The sequence below is a fragment of the Xyrauchen texanus genome, chromosome 34 (assembly GCF_025860055.1).
Source record: "Xyrauchen texanus isolate HMW12.3.18 chromosome 34, RBS_HiC_50CHRs, whole genome shotgun sequence".
Taxonomy (NCBI): Eukaryota; Metazoa; Chordata; class Actinopteri; order Cypriniformes; family Catostomidae; genus Xyrauchen; species Xyrauchen texanus.
Window position 1 is genome coordinate 9,213,453 of NC_068309.1, and position 22,082 is coordinate 9,235,534.

Consider the following 22,082-nt stretch of genomic DNA (forward strand, 5'->3'; position numbering starts at 1 on the left):
GGTCCGTCGTCGATTATTCCTGACTTATTATAATAATTATTATTATTTGATCCTTTTCTCAGCTCTGCAGAAGTGAAATCTATTTTATTTTATTCAACAGGTTAGGTTAATAGGTTATTAGCCTAAATACAAAACTACTCACATAGTTAATTTAGCAAAATGCTTTAATGTTTGATTTTAAAGAACAATAGGATACGCTATTTAAAGTCTGAGAAAGCCAACATTATACTTTGGTTATTTATAGTTAGAATATTTGTAGCTTTTCATTGTTAATACAAAAATCACGTTTTAATTGAATCAATATTGCAACATTAAATTAAATGGAAGTAGGTGGGATTTGTCAGTGGTTAACCTTTGGAACAATGCAAACTGCTATTAATTCAGAGCAGGAGTGGCTTGTGTTTTTTTCTAAGCTTCCTAAGAGTTTGCATACAATATACAAATGCTGGCTATTTTAATCTGAGGGGGACATACAGCCTGTTGTCCTAACGAGGGTCTATTGTAAGACTACAAGGCATTTAGTGCCAAATTATTAATATCTGCATTATTTTGTTGAGTGTTAAACAGTTCCTTTTAAAAACGAATAGCATCATGAACTCGATGAGGGGAATTAATCTGGATACATACAGTTTGTCTCTACTTACGGCAAAAGAAGATATACTGAATCCACGTTCCTCAACAAACTGGTATGATACAGATTTTTAAATTAATTGTTAAATTAGATTATGAAATCTGTGCTTCATTTGTGGTAAATATATAGTCAGGGGTGGACAACGTTCTGCAAAACGACGAATGTCATACTAAGAACTGTAATGTTGTTTTATTTCAGTTTGAATAATAATAATTATAAATTATAATTGTACATCAGAAAACACTGATTTTTTTTTACCGTATTCAGGGATCGTTAACACCGATCGCGTCCTTAAGCTAAAAAAGTTAGACGGATCGGCTTTTTAGATTGAGACGGCGCCTAAAAACGTTTTGCCCCTGCGCGAGACGCTGAAGAAAGACGCGTTCGGTGTGAACGGCCCCTAATAATGTTTCTGAGGTACATCATATTATATATATGTATATATATAGAGAGAGATAGATTATGCGATCACACTTGAAATAATTAAGTAGTACGAGCTTTAAAGGGCACATTTTGTAACAGCGAAAAAAAGATGATAGCAGAGGATGGTTTCGATCCATCGACCTCTGGGTTATGGGCCCAGCACGCTTCCGCTGCGCCACTCTGCTGCTTGTTGTGAATAGGCGCCCGAAGCGCTCTTTAACATTGATCTAGTTCCCATTGTTTTTTTTTCTTTCTAATTTTTTTTAAAGGTTTGAGTTTTTCTATATTAGTTAATTATTAATTATAGGTGACAACCACGCACACAGCAAGAACACAATGTTTATGCTGTAATTCCTTGGAAAGAACATGAATAATATACAACAACTCAGTTGTACAGATGGCTCCGCTACTGCACGTGTTCGTGTGTGTGGTGTGTCAAACGCTATCTTAAACTAATACGGTAAAAACTGTCTTCTCATTAGACTGTGTCCCATCTAAAAAAAAAAAAAAATTTGAGAAGAATTTTGATTTAATATACCTAAATAGAAACATTATACCGTATGTAAAAGTACTCCGACATTTTTGTTGCGTTTTGATGTGGATAATTATGTCTTATCTTAATGACCCAACTGCAACCCCTCTCCCTGACCGCCGCCCATTTCCTCAGTAATACCCTTTCTTATCTTAATTAGTATGTTTATCTGTCCTGTATGACAAACTATCCCACCATAATAGATAAATGTAAAACATGGAAAGACATGGTGAGTCAAATTGTCAGAATTACTGTAGAAATTGTGATGATAGAAACGCTTCAGAAATTAGGTTTTCTCTGCTGGGGGGCTAAAGTGTAGACAATAGGCACAGACTGAGCAGTTCCTGTTGTTCTGTGGCACTGCTGTCACAGGAAACTTTTAAAAGGGAGAATGTCGCCACTGGAAGCACTTTTGAAAATAATGTTATTATGTATAAGCTAAAAATAAAAAGTCTGTAATTTTGAGCTTCATTGATGCAACGTTTGATTTTTTCGGTCACTGTGCACGACAAGAGAAACCTTTTGATTCCCACTCCCCGACATTCATAAAACTAGATTTGATATCTAATTCTCTTTAAACCCAAATCTGTTGTTAAATCCGAGGGCTCATTATTTAGACCCCAGTTTTAAACTTTTGACTACTTAGGTGATCACTCAAATAACTCAGATTTTGAAATAAAAGAGTATAGTATTTAATAATGGCTTCAAACACATAAATACACACAGTCTAAATCTTCTTCTGTATTTATTTGCAGGATGCTACCTTAGGTTGTTTTCATATAAACCATAACCATTTTCACTGTATGGGGTGTTTAATTTGGCTTTATAATTCTTTGAAGATTAAAACCGTTTTTGTTTTCTGGTTTCTTTAAAGGGAAAGTTCACCCCAAAATGAAAATGCCCTCATCAAACTCACTCTCATGCCATCCCAGATGTGTATGACTTTCTTTCTTCTGCAGAAAACAATCTAAGATTTTTAGAAAAATATCTCAGCTCGGTAGGTCCATACAATTCAAGTGAATGGTGGACAGAACTTTGAAGGTCCAAAAAGTACTTAAAGTCAGCATAAAAGTAATCCGTATGACTCCAGTGGTTAAATCCATATCTTCTGAAGTGATATGACAGGTGTGGGTGAGAAACAGATCAATATATAAGTCCTTTTTTTACCATCAATCTTCAATTTCAAATTTTTCTTCATTTGTTTTTGGTGAGTCGCATTCTTTGTGCATATTGAATTTAAGGACTTAAATATTGATCTGTTTCTCACCCATACTTATCATAACTCTTCTGAAGATATTTAACCACTGGAGATGTGTGGATTACTCATGCTGACTTTACGTGGACCTTTTTGGACCTTCAAAGTTCACATGCATTGTTTGGACCTACAATGAAATATTATTTTAAACATCTTTGTTTGTGCTCTAAAAAGAAAGAAAGTCATACACATCTGGGATGGTAAATGCTAAGAGAATTTTCATTTTTGGGTAAACACCAGCACATTGATGGCTTTAGCTAAAGAACAGAATCAGTCTGTAGAACCCCTTTGCTTCTATTTGGAAGCTTAATTTTTAAAGTGTAAGAGTGTAGAACGTGCCAGACGACTTAGTAAGGAGTTAGTCTAAACACTGCAGTCAAAAATGCTGGTTATCTCAATAACCTTCCTGTCTCTCTCATTTCCTCCCATCTTCTTATAGAATGTGCATGGATACACGAGTGCCTAATTATATGCTTTGGGTTTTGATTATATCTAAAGTAAATTTAATGAGAAAACCTATGAAATGTCACATGCATCACAATCCCCAGGTACAACATTCATTCATGACATTCCCAAATGTAGTTTTCCAGAAAGATAAGTATCTTAAATGTGTGCCTTACAGCCTGATAGAGTGGTCAAGTGGATCGGCACAAGACATTTGTTTAAGACGTTTCTTTTTACTATAGCTCAAACTATTATCCAAGAAGTTGAAAAACGTTTGTATTAAAGTTCTATGTGATTATTCTCCTAGGCTTTTGAGAATAGCTATGGCATATTTAGCCCACTGCTCATTTCCAAGAAAGACTAAATGTCTTCAGTGTATAGATCTTTGTGGTAAGGTTTCTAAATGGAGAGCTCAGGTTTTTTTTCCTATTATTTTGGTAGTTCATGTTATATCTGAATCAGACCATTGTCATAATGGCCCAAGAATGTGGGAAAAGGGCCCTTTTTTTTGTGAGAGCAGATTACAGAAGACCTAAAGTATCTAGGCAGTACCCTGCATTTTTTATATTTTTTTTATAAAATTATACCCCCATCAACAACTTCAAATCGTCTGCACTTGCTCAAGCCATTAAAGTGTGACTTTTTCTTCAGATGAACATAAATGAAGATTTTTTTTTAAGAATATCTCAGCTCTGTAGGTCCATACAATGCAAGTGAATGGTGGCTAGAACTTTGAAGGTCCAAAAAGCGCATAAAGGCTGAAAAAGTAATCAATATGACTCCAGTGATTTAATATATCTGAAGTGATGCAATCGCTTTGGGTTAGAAACAGATCAATATTAAATACTTTTTTACTACAAATCTCCACTTCTACTTTAAGAATGTGAAAGTTGAGATTTACTGTAAAAAAGGACTTCAGTATTGATCTGTTTCTAACCCAAAGCGATTGCATCGCTTCTAAAGACATGGATTTAACCACTGGAGTCATATGGATTATTTTTATGCTGCCTTTATATGCTTTTTGGATCTTGAAATGTCTGGCCACCATTCATTTGCAAACATCATTACAGAGACATCAATATGACTAGTACTAAAAAAAATAGGACAATGTCAGAGAACTTGATTGTAATCAACAACACATTGATCTTTTTCAAAATTAAGTTATTCATTCTAATGAAATGACATTAAAATGTAATATCCTCTTTGGCTGTTTCCAATCATGTCTGTCTGCAGGGCTTTGTTTGCCTATGACGGTATAATGAACAGGCTCAAGCTGGCTGACTCTGGAGGTAAGAGAACAAAAATGAACATGCATAATACATAATGCTTTTTATTTGTGGGCCTGTATTTATGCTCTTTCTTTTATAGTAGGTGGATTGGAAGAGTTGAAGACTAAATTCCACCCTAGAAGAGCACTTTATGGGATGTGCAGTGTAGGCAAATCTCAACCCCGCAACGTTATGATATTATGGGTTAGTTTACCTTCTATTCAGTTTATTGTAGCAGTAGTAGTACACTCAGACTTTACCACCTTAACTAGTTTGTGCATGATGATTCTGTGTGTTGTCTCTCAGTTAGGGAATGAGGTGGATGAGTACCGCAAAGCTGAGTGTGCCAGTCATTTGCCAGCAATTAGGGCCTTCTTTAAGGTAAATCACATCTTAGAGAGATTATGAAGCAATACTTTGTAATTGTATTCGCTCAAAGAAAGCAGACTTCACACTGTAAAAAACCTGCTTCTTGTGTTAACATCTAAATTGATATTATTGAGTCAAATATGACTAAATATGACTGAATCAACCTGACTACATAATACAAACTAGTGCATTTCTAAGGGTCAGATCAAATACAGTTGCTTTATTACAAGTATGATGCATACAAATATTTAACTCTGGAATACCGTTTAAGAAAACCTACACACCCTATGTGCATTTGATCACATAAATATATAGCTATCATTAATTTATGTGTCTGCTGACGAAATAAATACAATGATATAATACATGTGATTAAAATCAGTAAGAATTATACTCTTAATTATAAACTTTTTTTTAAAGCACGTCAGAACATAAGGATATTTAATGTGATTACTAGAACGAAACTTGACAATTTTGTCTCTGATCCTTCAGGAAGTTCACATCTTTCTTCCTGCACATACTATGGATGAAATCACAGAAGAGAGGATTTGTACACTGGCCTGTAAGGCTACAGTGATGATGCAGGTGCCGAGAGGGAGACATGGCCTCCGGCGGGAAGACAGAGAGGAGGTTGTGGTACGAGAATGTGACAGTTAGTTTTCTTGCCACAAGGTAGCGCGGGCTTTACTAACCTTGAAATCATTTTGACATATATAGCAAGGCAACCTTCAAATCAAGAAGAGGGTAAACAAATAATTTCCTTTTACCCATCCAAACAGCTGTGTACAATATGATAATACATAATTAACTTTTTAAAGGAATATTCCGAGCTTAATAAAAGTTAAGCTTAATAAACAGCATTTGTGGTTTACATGTTGATTACTACAACATTTTATGTAAACTCATCCCTTCCTTTAAAAAGACAAAATCAAAGCTACATTGAGGCATTTACAATGGAAGTGAATGGGGCCAATTTTTAGAGGGTTTAAAGGTAGAATTGGGAAGCTTATGGTTACACTTACATTTATTCTTTGTGTATCATTTGAGCTATAAAGTTTTTAAATCATCTTTTTAATGGTCGTTTTAGGGTTTTTGTCATCATGGCAATGAAGGTACTCAATATTATGACACAAATGATGTCGATTGAGCTTAACTTGTATTGAACCTGGAATATTCCTTTAATTCTCTCTCTGTTTCTCCAGAAAGATACTGTATAATCAGCATGACACATCAAGCAATTAGTTTCCTGCAGTGTGACATGCTAAATCTAAAACCATTTATAACAACATTTCTCTCATTACTGTATAATGAGTATTATGACCTCATAGTTATTGAGAAACATGGAGTATTTGTACTTTTAAATATCAGCAGGACTATGTAAGTGAATTGCAATAAAGCTAAACGTTTTTAAAAAAAAAACGGTGGAAATGTTCAAATAAATTGTAAAAAGTTAAAGAATCTAAACGTTTCTTCTTTCTTTTGACCTGAAAGGTTAATGTCAATGTTCTTGTCAACTAACTGATCATGAAGAATGTGATGATAAACTGTCTCTTGACTATTTCCAGGGCACAAATTACAAGAGAACAATCGCAGCAGCAGAGATTCTGAGACTGCGGAGAGATTCTTTCTGGGCGCAAGCAGAGGTACGGAGTGACTTTTTGTATTTCTTTTCCATCTTCGTCTATGCATTGCTACTGCATTTTTTTATTATTTAAAGGGATAGTTCACTTAAAAATGAAGTCAATATTAACTCACCCTCATATAGTTCCAAAGCCGTATTAGTTTTTTATTCTGTGGAACACAAAAGGAGCCTCAGTCATCATTCACTTTCCTTGTGTGGAAAAAAAAGATGCAATGAAAGTAAATCATGACTGAGGCTAACATTTTGCTTAACATCTCCTTTTGGGTTCCATGGAAAAAAAGAAAGTTATACAGGCTTGGAGCAACTTGTGGTGATTAAATGATGACAGAATTGTAATTTTGGGTAAACTATCTCTATATCATCAGCCTATGTGACATAACATGTCAATATTGATTGGTTGGATCTGTTACATGATGTAAAGATCTGCCTTTTCGTATTGCATATTCCAGAAAGAAGAGGAGGAAAGGAAGAACGAGGAACAGCGGAGGGCAGTAGAGGACAGGAGACAGAGGGAGAGAGAGAGAATACATCAGGAAAAGAGAGAGGCAATGGAGAGAGAGAGGAAAATGAATGAAAAAGAACAGAAATTTCAGGAGCAGAGGTCAATCAAACAATCACATGCATACAACAAAGATATTGGAAAACCTAAGTGAAAAATCTGAACATTCAATTCCGATAAGGTCAAAGGTAAACTCTTAATATGAATATTTTTAATAGGAGAATACAGGCCACAATGGAGGCAGAGGCACACAGACAAGAAAGAATAAAATGGGTATGTAAATGATTGTATGTTTGTGTGTATGCACTTGCAGTATATGTTTGTGTGCTTAATCTATGTTTTATATCTATATATGTCAGGAGCTCCAGGAAAGAGAGCATAAGGAACGTGAAATGAAGGCTCGATATTCACAGGCTGACTCAGAGGAGAACACTGCTGTGAGTTCTGTCAACCAAACTTGAATCAACACTAAACCCCACCCCCATATACAGCTAAAACCTGTTAGCTGCCAACTGACCAGGCCGTGCGACACGCTCAGGCTGGTTTTAGCAGAAGCTGACAATATAATTGTCATAGGGACAAAATATTGTATAATATTGTACAAAATAATATATTTCTTTAATAAAAAATAATGCAAAATATACTTTTCTTCCATGAAGAAAAAATTATGTCTGGTAAATATTCCACATTGTGGAATATTCCACGTATGTAGCCACCAAAACAAAAATATAAGAAACACCATGGGACTTCATGTTTTTGTGACAGGTGCAGTTTTACAGAGGAGAATATGATGCTTTCACTCAATTGCAATGATAATAATAATAATGTTTAAAAAAATAGCTAAAATCAGCCTAAGTGTTCAATAACCCTCTAAAACCAGCCAGCTGACAAGGCTTGGTGACCAGCTTGTTTTTCTTTTTTAGCTGGGTAATAATAATAGTAATAATATAATGCAAAATACGCTTTCATGGCTGTTAAGAAACGATTATAGTCAGTAAATGTTCTCAATTCAAGCACCATGTGGAAAAAGTTCATTTTGCACTGTGTCTGTGACTGTGATTCTCAGGCAATTTCCTTAAGTGATATTATACGTTTTATGGCCAGCAGGAGGCAGCAGCTCTTGTGTCTCAGCGTGTTACAAACTCCAGAGAGTTCTTTAGACAGCTATCTTCCTCATCGGGTGTCCAGCCATGTTCCAATCCCGGCTCACAATACCCAGGTAATGGGAACTTAAAAACATGGACTCACTATTCCCTTTTTTCCACCAAATATAATATAATATAATATAATATAATATAATATAATATAATATAATATACACAGATCAGCCACAACATTAAAACCACCTGCCTAATATTGCGTAGGTCCCCTTTGTGCTGCCAAAACAGTGCCAACCCGCATCTCAGAATAGCATTCAGAGATGATATTCTTCTCACCACAATTGTACAGAGCGGTTATATGAGTTACGGTGCACTTTGTCAATTCAAACCAGTCTGGCCATTCTCTGTTGACCCTTCTATCATCAACAAGGCATTTTCATCCGTAGAACTGCTGCGAACAATTGTGGTGGTTGGCGCTATTTTGGCGGCACGAGGGGGGTCTACATAATATTAGGCAGGTGGTTTTAATGTTGCAGCTGATTGGTAGTTAGTTCCGGTCATCAAATCTGATTGGACGAGAGATGTTCCATGAGTGCTGATGATCTCACACCATCATCACTTGGACACTTCACTGTGTGTATCACTCCGCTTGTGTTCGTGCCTTTCTAAACCAAAGTGTAAGAGCACTTAAGTGTTTTAAGAGCTACTTGTGTGTCTTTACATTTAATTTTGTGACATTACATATTTTAGCCAGCAGGTGGCGGCAAAAGACCATTTTTGTGTGTTATTCAACAGCACTTCCGTTATCGCACATATTACTAATGCACTACTTAAGCTAGAAAATAACTTTAAATGGCTTTAAACTAACAGCATTAAGGCTCATCACAGCTGAGAGACACAACAGACTAATTAATTACACTAACTCAAGGTGCTTACCTCTTACTGGACTTTACACAAAATTACACATACAAAACTCTTGCGCACCAGCTACCTTAAAATAGGGAGGAATACCCCGCTTGGATGGCTATTGTTCCACTGAGAAAATAGGATACATTTCATTATCTTCAGAAGCTGACTAACACACTACAGCATCATCAACAGGTGATCGCACATGCTCCATCTCTCTCTCTCTCTCTCTCTCTCTCTCTCTCTCTCGCTCTCTCTCTCTCTCTCTCTCACACACACACACACACACACACAACACACACACACACACACCCTTGTTTCTCCAATAACATGTTAGAAACAGACCAAGCTGTGATACTAGTAGTTATGAAGTTATGTTTTTGAGAGGCTTGGACACAATCATTTGGTTTGAACCAGCAACGGCAGATTCTGATCAGTCACATAAGGAAGTAGTTCCATGCACAAATTAGTTTTTTGTGACCGTAATCAGTTTTTCTCATTTTTTCAAATTTACTCGCAATCGTGCACTCTTGCTCGTGTGATATTGCTTAAAATATATCAGTTATATACGTATATAAGTTCAGTAGCTGCGTAGCTGCCAACCACTTTTTCTTTGGTGGAAACATGCAGAACGGTTCCAGAATGGGCACTGGTTCCAACATAAGCATCTTTTGGCGGGATAAGCAGCATTTGTGAACGTAAAATTACACACACTTTAGTGTTGTTTGTTTCAAAGTCTCTCCTTCTCTCTTTTCCTTTTTTGTCTTATGTTTTTCCAAGTAGCCAGGAGTACTTATAGACGACTGCATCGCAGTCAGACAGACAGTGTCTTCATTTTCAAAGAGTCTTCATCATACACGCCAACATCGCCAGTGGCATCCCCTTACTTTCCATCAACACCAAAATACCAGAGCCCACCACATGTTTTCCCTAGTCCAACAATGGATTCTAAAAGTCTCTCAGAGAAGAATTTCCCCACAGATCATTCATTGGTATCTTCCAATAGCCATATCCATCCATCTTCACTAAAGCTGATGGAGTCATCCAATGTATCCACTTTACAGCTCCAACCTCAACCAGCACAATTAACTAATGCAACTGAATCCGAAATAAAAAACCCTATCACTGCCATATTAGACAGTTTTGTCTTTTACCCATCACAACCAACCACTGACATGCTCCAATCAAATAACCAGGGAACAGATGAATCGGTTGAATTTCCTTCACCTCCCTCTGGTCTTGAATATTCCCCAGAACCATCTATACACCTGTCTAAGATGCAAACTTCTATGCAAACCCAACTTGATATCAGTCTGACTCCACAGACTATTTCAGATCCACCTGTCTTCTCCTCAGATCTTCTTACATCCTCTCTTCCTCAGATATGTCCTTCTTCACTGGACACATCATGTGTCTTGGTTTCTCAGCCCCCATCTAGACCGCTTCCTGCCCTACCTGTCACCCCACGATTGTTAAAAGACCTGGAACCAGAGAGAGAATTCACTGCCCGGGCCTCAGTTATAACCATGGTTGTGGAGGAGGAGGATGTGAATGAAGAGAGTAAAGAGAAGGATGGAGAGAGTGATGAGGAGAAAAGGTTAAATGAGGAGAGAGTGAGTGAGATAACATATGAGGGAAAAGGGGAAACTAAGGAGAAACATGGAGTGAGAGGGTGTCAGGAGGGAGGGAAGAGAAGTAGAGAACAAATAGTTGAAGAGAGTGACAGTGGAGAGTACAGGAATGCAGGACAGCAGAAACAAGATGGAAAGATTACAGAAAAACTTGAGAGTGAAAAAGTACCGTATAGGAAAATTCTGGAAGAATATGAGAGTGAAAATATGCAAGATGGGAAAATAATTGAAGAAATTGAGAATGAAAAAGAACAATATGGAAAAAACATGAAAGAATTTGAGAGTGAAAAAATTAAAGATAAGAGTGAAGAAGAACAAGATGGGAACACCATGGAGGTACATGAGATTGAAAAAGAAAGAGACTGGAAAAGTATGGAAGAATGTGAAAGTAAAACAGAACAAGATGGAAAAACAGTGGAAGAATCCAACAAAGAACAGGAACAAGTTGAGGAAATTATGAAAGAATTTGAGAGCGAAAAAGAACAGGATGGGAAAACAATTGGAAAATTTGAAAATGAAAAAGAACAATGTGTAAAAAACATGGAAGAATTAGAAAGTGAAAAAATACAAGATGGGAATATCATGGTAGAATATAAGAGTGAAGAACAAGATGGGAACACCATGGAGGTACATGAGATTGAAAAAGACAAAGATTGGAAAAGTATGAAAGAATGTGAAACCAAAAAAGAACAGGATGGGAAAACAATGGGAGAGTTTGAGAATAAAGAAGAACAATGTGGAAGAAACATGAAAGAATTAGAAAGTGAAAAAATACAAGATGGGAACACCATGGAAGCACATGAGAGTGAAAACAATGAAGAATGGAAAAGTGTGGAAGAATGTGAGAATAAAAAAGAACAAGATGGAAAAACAGTGGAAGAGTCCAACAAAGAACAGGAACAAGTTGAGGAAATTATAAAAGAATTTGAGAACGAAAAAGAACAGGATGGGAAAACAATTGGAGAATTTGAAAATGAAAAAGAACAATGTGTAAAAAACATGGAAGAATTAGAAAGTGAAAAAATACAAGATGGGAATATCATGGTAGAATATAAGAGTGAAGAACAAGATGGGAACACCATGGAGGTACATGAGATTGAAAAAGACAAAGATTGGAAAAGTATGAAAGAATGTGAGACCAAAAAAGAACAGGATGGGAAAACAATGGGAGAGTTTGAGAATAAAGAAGAACAATGTGGAAGAAACATGGAAGAATTAGAAAGTGAAAAAATACAAGATGGGAACACCATGGAAGCACATGAGAGTGAAAACAATGAAGACTGGAAAAGTATGGAAGAATGTGAGAATAAAAAAGAACAAGATGGAAAAACAGTGGAAGAGTCCAACAAAGAACAAGTTGAGGAAATTATAAAAGAATTTGAGAACGAAAAAGAACAGGATGGGAAAACAATTGGAGAATTTGAAAATGAAAAAGAACAATGTGGAAAAAACATGGAAGAATTAGAAAGTGAAAAAATACAAGATGGGAACACCATGGAAGCACATGAGAGTGAAAACAATGAAGACTGGAAAAGTATGGAAGAATGTGAGAATAAAAAAGAACAAGATGGAAAAACAGTGGAAGAGTCCAACAAAGAACAAGTTGAGGAAATTATAAAAGAATTTGAGAACGAAAAAGAACAGGATGGGAAAACAATTGGAGAATTTGAAAATGAAAAAGACCAATGTGGAAAAAACATGGAAGAATTAGAAAGTGAAAAAATACAAGATGGGAACACCATGGAAGCACATGAGAGAGAAAATGATGAATATTGGAAAAGTGTGGATGAATTTGAGAATAAAAAAGAACAAGATGAGGAAATTCTAAATGAATCTGAGAGCAACATAATACAAGATGGGAAAATCGTGGAAGAATCTGAAAATGAAAAAGAACAAGATGGGAAAATTATGGAAAATTGTGAGGGTGAAAAAGACAGTAGGGAGAGAGGGAATAACCAGGAGGAAAACGGCCAAACTTTGTTGAAACATAGCAAAGAAAAGCTAAGGGTTGACATAGACGGGACAAGGAATTTGACAATTCTAAAGAAAGAGTCAGAAAGAGAGACCATAGTGAGGAACGAGGCAGTAGATGAAGGGAACATTGAGAAGATTGATAAAGGAAATGAAAAAGAAGAAAGGAATACATCACTAATCAAGACAGTGGAAGCTGTAGAGGTTAATCTTTTGGGGGAACATCCTTCCATTGCATACAAAGATGTGGATGAATCCTTTGCTGAGACACTTTTCTCTCAACATGCATCACACTTCAGCGAATTCAATGCTATCAAACCATCTCAATACAATCACACATCTCTTCCTGAAAGTATATCAACAAATCAAGTTGAAAATGAGCCTCAGATGAGTTCGATAGATAGCTCATGCCTAATCACAGACATGCAAATAAGCTTACCAACCATTCAGGACAAGTCAGATCTTTTCAAATTAATAATTCAAAGTGATTCCCAACCAGATGATGTCAGAGAAGGAGAGTTTGAATCTGATTCCCAAGATCTCACTCTTGATTTTTTAACTGTAATGTCATGCAGTCAGGAAAGCTCATGCCCTACTGAAGAGACCTCAAGCACCACTTTAACACAACTGACAACAGAACAGGGTCTTAAATTAGAGGCCATCACACATATGCGTATCAGTGTGGAGGATGTGAAGGAAAAAGAGGAATATAAGGACACAGATGGAGAAATGGGGGCTAAAATTGTGGATGGTGGCAATGATTTGGTTGAGGAAATCAGTGCTGAGAAAATAGCATCACCTATATTTGAGAGTCAAGGCAAGACTGGACAATCAGATGAGGAGGAGGGGCTTGTAACTGTCCGTAATTTCCCTGACGACCCAGGTAATGGAGGGGTTGGTGTGGTTTATAATAGGGATATACTTGGAATACAACAGGAACTATGTTCCTGGGGAAATATGTTAAAACTATTTCAGAAAAACGTGATATATACACCCCAAGTAAAAAGTTGGGACACACTTGACTGAATCCTATATAGAAATATATATCATATATTCTCAGTTTCATAAGTAAGGCTTATGTTTAAATGCTTGAAATATTTTTGAATATAAAAATGTGTCTGTATATGCATTTCTTTTGGTTTAATTTATAGAACTTTTTATTGAAGTATTTTTCATGAAAATAACATGACTGGGGTGACATTTTTGCAAAATTATATTATGTGGTTCATTATGAGTAGTTTTGAGGGTGAAATGTCCATTGTGTTGCTCTAAAAGTGAATTGAATTTTCTCCAAAACAGATGAGGTTTTTAAGTGTAATGCTTTATCGAGTTTTAAATCCATAATACCTAACTTCCTAACCTTAACCTAAAACCTAAACCTACCTGACAGTGTCATAAAAAGCAAATGTGAGGTTAAAATACAGATGAGGTTTTTAAGGTTAATGCTATAATGAGTTTCAATATACAAAACCTACCTCCTTCCCTTAACCTAAAACCTAAAAAGCAAATGTGAGATGAAAAACACAATTTCTGAAGCAACCACATCATTTGTGGTGCTTGTAAGATACTTTCAGCTCACATGTCGACTCGCATGCACTTCAGTACTGGCACCCGGGTCGCAAATGCAACACTCTAGCAGTTGAGCTACTGCACAATTTGATCTCTTTGAACAAGCTTGTAAATGTAGTTGGTTATGTAATGCACACTTTAATATTCATTGCCTAGGAAGCCAGTAATTGTGTTTAGATGTCATAATATAGCATTGTGTGAGGGACAGGGCAAAAATTAAGTATTTATAAACTGCCATTAACTTGTTATTTATGTGAAAATTAACAAAAGTTGTTGTTGTTGTTGTTGCACTAGTGTTTATTTCACTGGGAAACTGCTGTGATACAACACGGCACAAAATGTATTTTTTTGCAAAAATGAAGGTATAGTAAAAGTGATTCTATAAGACCAGGTTGCAATTTAAATGAGAAAATAATTGGTCAAAATACTTTCAGAATCAAAGCTTGTGAAAAAAGTAGGTGGTCACCGTTGTGCTTGGCCTCTCAAACCTTATAATTATGCTTAAATAGATGTTGTTTACAGCATATCAAATACCTGTGGAGTGCTTACAATTCATATCTCAATAGAAGTTGCTGTGATGACATGATTTTTGTAACTTTGCAGATGTATGTATTACTCATCAGTCAGATCTGGATTCAACCAATGAGATGAGTAATTTTGAAGAGGGGGAGGAGGCTATTCCTCTCATAGTCAATGACACCCACACTCACAAGGTGGAGCAGAGCTCTAAATTTGATTCTGCCCCTGAGGTGAATCAATTGAACAGCAGAACAGCAGTTCTGCAGAATGGGAAAACTGCCACAGAAACACCCAATAACATCAGAAATGATAAGAAAGCTGACGAATCTCTTGCAAGTGGGCAAGGAAATGAGCATTTGGAGATAATTGGTAGGTGTGAATAAATATTCCAGAACAGATAATTCTATAATGAACATAATGTCCCGGGTTGCAATTGGCATTAATTATTGTTTAACCGCAAGGAGTGGGAGGGTAATTCAAGGCTAAGGATTGTCATCCTTTTCACCCCGGGCAGGTTGCTTTTTGTAAGTCTCAAATGGTGTGATTGAGGAATGCAATGTAACACCTTTACATAATTATCCAAACTAGAGATTCATGTTAAAGTTAATTATTATTATTAAGTTTGATCATCAACATCAACCACTGATCTATTTGGTGTAACACTGTTATATTTAATCCTGCAGGAATGCAAAACTACACTGCAGTTTTCTGACAGTCATCCTAGTATAAACTAACCCTCAATATATGATCTTCTATCAAATTTCAGAAAAGGCAAACTTGTGCAATGACCCGTGCACAGCAAATGATTATGGAATAGAGGAGCCATCAATCATATGCGGACAGACAGGAGACTGTGTGGCACATGCGTCTATGGTACATGAGGTTTGAATGTACCATTAACTGTAACTCAACTGTACCTCTCTTCACATCTTACATTCTCCTGAAAAAAAGCAAATATTATTACATACACGGTAGAGCTTGCAAAAACATGCAATATAATTTAGAGATATTTAGTGTTAGAGCTTCAAAAAAGGCCTATATGTTACTTTACTAAGGGCACTTGTATGATATAACTAGTTTGCTGGATAACATTTTACAAATAAAAATGTGAAACTAGCCTGTCTGGGCTGCCTATTGTTTGAGGAGTTTGACTTCCTCCACAGCGCTTTAAACAAAAAGTTCACTAGAATTCTAATGTGTCGCATCAGTTTTGTGGTCTGTGCCACAATATCGAGGGAAACCCTTTTTTCACAGCCACATTCGCACTGCACAAATGTACGCTTCAGGGGAGAAGCATATTTAGTCATATTTAGGCAGCCTGAAATTTTGGGAGGAATAAAGCTGCAGGCAGAGCTCCAAATAGGGGTGGGAGCTCCAAAACGAGGCCCCCCATCACAACAACCAAAACAAAATCTACACCTCTCTTTAAATCTACACCTAAATTAAACAGCCATTAATGGCTTTCAGCTAAATTTATATTAATTTATAATTTATATATTATATTGTACATTTATCTATATATTTGTAGCCAACAAATATTGTCGTTGAACTGATAAACTGTATAAATTTATGACATTAAAACACATATGACAACATGCCCCGACCAGACTTTCATGGAAAATGTCTTATGTTATAAGAACACATATAAGCCTATTTGATGAAATTCTGCCTTCATAATTTAGTTGAAATATGCCTGAATGTATGCCAGTGAGGTTTGATTATGTTTGCTTGTTTACTCGAGAGCAATAAAAAAAATATGACAACAATTAAAAAAAATATTACAAAAATTATAGTTTAAGAGAGTTTTGAACTAGGTTGTTTGAAACCAACTCAATTCTATTATATAAATCAATGTTAAGGCGTCATAAAGATTTTTTTTTTACAAAGGCTACATTTAGTTTGAGATGTGCAAATGTGCATTTTCTCTAGCAGAGGTTTTGCACGTCTCAAAATCCTATCATTACTAAGATGTAGCCTTTGTGACAACTTCCCCATATGACAGCTAGCCCCGATCTCCCCTATATAATACATACTACTGTTCAAGATTTAAATAAATATATATTTATGACGCCTTAACATTGATTTATATAATAGAATTTAGGTTGCTTTTATAAATGCTCTAGATGCATTTACAATGATTTTGTTTTTCCATATTTTACATTGTGTATGCCAAAGGATTGCTTACCAACTGCAAAACATAACTATTATATGGGGTCATGCATATAATGTGAAGTGCAAATAATCTCAGGCTTGAAAGAGACTGTTTCTCAGGCTAGAAAGAGTTACTGTTCTGCTATGTGGCAGTGGCCACACCTCTGGCTGCTATGTCTTGTTAGACTTGGCTGTGGCCCATAAGGAATGCAATTGTTTGGATTTAAATTATTGCTGCTTTCAAAATCAAATATGATAATATTTTTTCCCCCATACTCAAACAACAAATGCTGGTTTTTGGTGAGCCTCCAAGCATGTCTTTTTGTGAACAAAGAAACAAACCAAGGGCACATTGAGATTCTATGGTGTCAAATTAATATTTAAGGCGGACTTGATTTCTTGAAATTACAAGGAAATTCAATAGTAGTTTAATAACTAGTATCGGCTAACAGAGGATAAATATGAAAAAAAAAGGATAAACTGTTGACAGCTAAATAATATCTGATATTTTATCCAAGCACAGAATAATGCAGGCATTCTGACAGAATAATAAAAGGTATTTCTGCCAATATCTGCCAATGTTTTCCATCTAATTCCTTTTATAAATTGCACAAAGTACACATTTACCAGAAATGTACTTCACACAATTATATTCAGAAAAAGATGCTCTCATGTCATTTCAGATTTTATATTTCATGATGTGCCACCAGTTCTAGAAACCTTTTTCCAAGTTTCTGCCATAAATCAACTATTCTGTGGTAGCTAATACTATTCTTTTGATGTATGCATGTTCTACCAATTATAGCCCTAAACTTGAAATGTAACATTCCTAAAATGTTATCATTGACAGTAAATTAATTTTCAAATACATAAGAAATTAACTTAATTACACCCAGTACGAGTTAAATTAAATTCCTAAAATGCAATTTGGCATGAAACAAATATAAGTAAATATGTTTTTTCTTTTTAAATCTGTAACTGACTTATAAACAGATCGTTCCGGCACTGAAAAATTGATCTCTTTGAAAATGCATATGCACACCTGTGATACACATAGCAATGCCAAACAAGTGGAGTGGTGGTGGCGTAGTGGGCCAAAGCACTGAACTGGTAAGCAGAAGGCTGTCTGTTCGAGCCCCACAGCCACCACCATTGTGTCCTTGCCACTTAACTCCAAGTTCCTCTGGGGGGATTGTCCCTGTAATAAGTGCACTGTAAGTCGCTTTGGATAAAGCATCTGCCAAATGCATAAATGTAAACAAGTATAATTTCCAAGGAAGGCACAATATGAAGAATAGTGCTAAAGGCTCTCCTCGAGAAACATTTTAAAGTGTTTTAAGATTGAAAAAATATATATTATGATTATTTTGATAATTTGATACATTTACACATGAGATCATTTAAAATAATGCTCAATAACTAGTTAAATACAATGTAATACGTTTTTAAATGTTTGATCAAATTACTAAATGAATAGATACATATATGCATTAAAAAATTTAATAATATTAACCATATTTTTAAACAAGGACCCACATAAGACACTACAGAACAATTGGGGGAAGTATATAAGGTCTGTTAATCCTATATTGTGTCCACAGTATACATGCTGACAGACAGATACATCTGCTGTCTGTCTGAATGGGTGCATGGTATTTCCTAGCTCTTTCTTATAGTTCCATAACATCCTACAGTCTTTCACTTTAGATGTCTTGCTTGCGCTTTTCAGCACTATATTTTAATCAAGTGTAGAAAAATAATGATATCTATCTATCTATCTATCTATCTATCTATCTATCTATCTATCTATCTATCTATCTATCTATCTATCTATCTATCTATCTATCTATCTATCTATCTATCTGTCTGTCTGTCTGTCTGTCTGTCTGTCTGTCTGTCTGTCTGCCTGCCTCTCTGTCTGTCTGTCTGTCTGCCTGCCTGCCTCTCTGTCTGTCTGTCTATACATCTATCTATCTATCTATCTATCTATCTATCTATCTATCTATCTATCTATCTATCTATCTATCTATCTATCTATCTATCTATCTATCTATCTGTCTATCTATCTATCTGTCTGTCTGTTGGTCTCTCTGTCTGTCTGTCTGTCTGCTTGCCTGCCTGTCTGTCTGTCTATACATCTATCTATCTATCTATCTATCTATCTATCTATCTATCTATCTATCTATCTATCTATCTGTCTGTCTGTCTGTCTGTCTGTCTGTCTATCTATACATCCATCCATTTCTGCAATCCACATTAATAATTGGTTGTGTCCATCTTTTTTACAGGAAAAGTAGTAACCTTATTGCCCCAGGAAGTCAACAGCACCATGACAACAGTGAATCAATCATAGTGGAGCGTGTTTATGGAAAGATGTCAATTAGATGTTTTCTCAGTAAATCACTCAATTGATTTAGGACCAGACCTCAAACTCGCATTTATTCTAACATCTGCACAGTAATACATTTTATACAGTAAGTTAAGTACACACACACAGACATGCACACAAGTCATGGATAACATGTCATGTACTATCAAACACTTCAATTTTACTGCATGCATATAGCTTTAATAGTGCACTAGATATATTTTACTATCAACTTTCTAAATCACCATTACTGTAGTTTTTGTCTGTCCAGGTCATTAAATAAATCTCTGAGGGCTATTTATTCTTGTAGCTCATTATTTATAATATAATATTATATACAATAAATTATATTATAATGTTTCCTCACAATGTTAATAAATATGTTGGAAATGTTTTTAAGTTTGTTTGTTTTTTTCCTTACATTCCATTTACATAAAAAAAATTTGCAACTGTCCAAGGTGAAAATTTTATAGAATCGTGTCTGAAATATGATTTTGCTGAACATACATGTCCAAAATGAATGCACTTGATTTGTCATTTGCTAATTAATATTAGATGGTAATATCCTTTTCAGAAGTATCTGGGTAGTTGATGCATAACATTTCAATGGTCTTTTTTATTAACATTAAGATTTTTGTCACGTTATGTGTCAGGACAGTCCGCGATTGCCCAATTGCAGACAGTCAGCTCTTTAAAACATTCTTAATTAAAGACAATATAAACAAAAACTACCCATGAGAGGGCAAAAATAAAAATAAAATAAAAAACAAACACAACAGAGAAACTATCAATAAATTGAAATGCATAACCAACAAGGACCAAACATGAGAGACTAAAATAGACTGAAAGAGGAAGAATCCAGCACCAGAGGGAAATAAAAAGAGGGAGAAATCAGGCAGGCGAGAGGGGCAGGTGATGCAAATTAACAGAAGATCAGAGAAACGAGGGGGCGGGGCCATGACATGAGACAGAACAGAAACAAACAGGGAAAGAGAAACACAAGGAGAAAACAGAACATCTCAAAATAACAAAAACAACATGAGTGTTAGGATCTTGCCACAAAAGTAAAAAACAAGACTAGACTGACAACAGTATCCTGACAATTTTAGGCTTATGTGAATGTGCAATGGAAAATGTATAGCTTACATCCTGTAAGTGTTTTTTTAATCAGCTTTTTTGACTTTAGTGTTTAAATGGTCCTGCTGTGATTTTTATTTTTATTTTTTACAAGTACAAATATTCCATGTAGTCTCTTCATTAATATGAGCAGGGGCGGAGCCAAACGTTTTTCAAAAGGGTGGCCAGGCAGGGGCAAGCGATCAGTCACTGGTGGTACAGAAATGTTCGGGCATCATTTTTCTCTCATTGGACTGTGGGGGCGGGCGGGGGGTTGAGTGGATACAATGACACCCAGGACGGAGAGGTTTGGTGACCTTGGTGTGTGCACATGTTAAGTTTGTACATTTGTACAGAGATGATTTCACCTCTTAAGAACTAAATTGTGCCAAAAAAGTTCCTTAAAAATGACTAAAACAGCAATTGCGTGTGGGGTGGCCAATGACCTCATATTCAGTGGTGAAGCTAGGGGTGGCCAGGGGTAGCCGTGGCCACCATGGACCAAAGTCTGGCCACCTCATAGCTCCGCCACTGAATATGAGGTCATAAAGCTGCAAATGAATAATAATTATAAAACAATGAGCAAAATGCTGATTTTGATAGAGTATAGCAGTAACTGATTTAATCCATGAGAACTTTCACTACAAGTAGTGCAAGGCTGATCAACATACTATTAGATTTGCTGGTATGCTAGCTTGAAAACAACTGAATATCTTAAGATCTTGCATGCAGGCATTCTGTTCATCTAATAATGTGGCAATCATGTGAAACTTTGGCATATTCATTCGACATTTACGTCATTTTATGTAACCAAGCTTGTGTAAAGTTGTGAAAAGTGACTACCAATGTGCATTTCCAGAAGTCTGAGACTACATTGAAAATCTGGGATTTTTGTTCATTTAAATCTATAAAAACACATACTTTGGAATTTTGGAAAAAATAAGCAAAGAAATGTTATGACAATATGAAATATTTAAGATTCTGCACCATTTTGAGATTACTAATAAAATGTGTAACATTCACCAAGTTCACTACTTTGTTGCCCTTTGGAACATTTGGAACATCAGATCATATGGTATTACTGTAAATTGAGCAAAAAGTTTTGGAGTTGTGGAGCCAGCTTGAGCTCATGCTGTCATTAAAATAAAAGGGGGACTTAATAAACACTCTGAAATTCTGAAAAGTGTGCAACTAAACTATATATTAATATAATGGAAAAAGAAAGCAAAAAAGATGATAGAAGCATTTTCACTACTAGTCCCACATTTTTTGTGTGAATAAGAACCGTTGACAGGTGAAAATGCAAGTTTTAGAATGGATGACAAAAAATGTGAAACTGTTGGAAACAGGTTTTAGTTTTACTGTAAATCATCTCGCATCTAGTCATCAATTATGACGTGCAAGAACAGAAATGAAGAAATACTTCTCTGTATCTAAACATTTTCTATAGGGGAATTTTGGGCATTTTCCATTTTGTGTTCCTCAACATTAAAGACATACTTTGGTTGCTGCAATGCACCTGCCACCCAGAATGAAATCGATCTAAAAATAACAACATTTGCATAAAAGCTCAAAAACATAAGTTGCATGATAAAACATACCATTTCATGTATTTTCGAAATATATGAATGTCATTGCATTAGATAACAATATATCAAATCAAGTCACATCTGCAAAAAAAATGAATT

The 22,082-nt window shown here is 35.6% G+C and overlaps 1 protein-coding gene across 6 annotated transcripts; it reads left to right on the forward strand.

The window, feature by feature from the left end:
* Positions 1-432: 432 nt before the first annotated feature.
* LOC127628239 (myb-like protein X) lies at positions 433-19,656 on the forward strand. 6 transcript variants are annotated; one of them, XM_052105017.1, is made up of 15 exons: positions 433-686; positions 4,519-4,574; positions 4,654-4,757; positions 4,860-4,934; positions 5,415-5,558; positions 6,488-6,565; positions 7,014-7,165; positions 7,282-7,336; positions 7,423-7,500; positions 8,168-8,282; positions 9,850-12,141; positions 12,268-13,554; positions 14,844-15,128; positions 15,526-15,641; positions 19,199-19,656. In XM_052105017.1, the coding sequence occupies exons 1-15, from the start codon at positions 592-594 to the stop codon at positions 19,205-19,207; spliced, it is 4,941 nt and encodes a 1,646-aa protein (XP_051960977.1). In that variant the 5' UTR covers positions 433-591; the 3' UTR covers positions 19,208-19,656. The 6 variants fall into 6 exon arrangements, with proteins under 6 accessions (XP_051960977.1, XP_051960972.1, XP_051960976.1 ...); XM_052105012.1 differs by having other exon boundaries at positions 9,850-13,554; positions 19,199-19,655; XM_052105016.1 differs by having other exon boundaries at positions 434-686; positions 9,850-13,554; positions 15,526-15,632; positions 19,199-19,655.
* Positions 19,657-22,082: the final 2,426 nt, after the last annotated feature.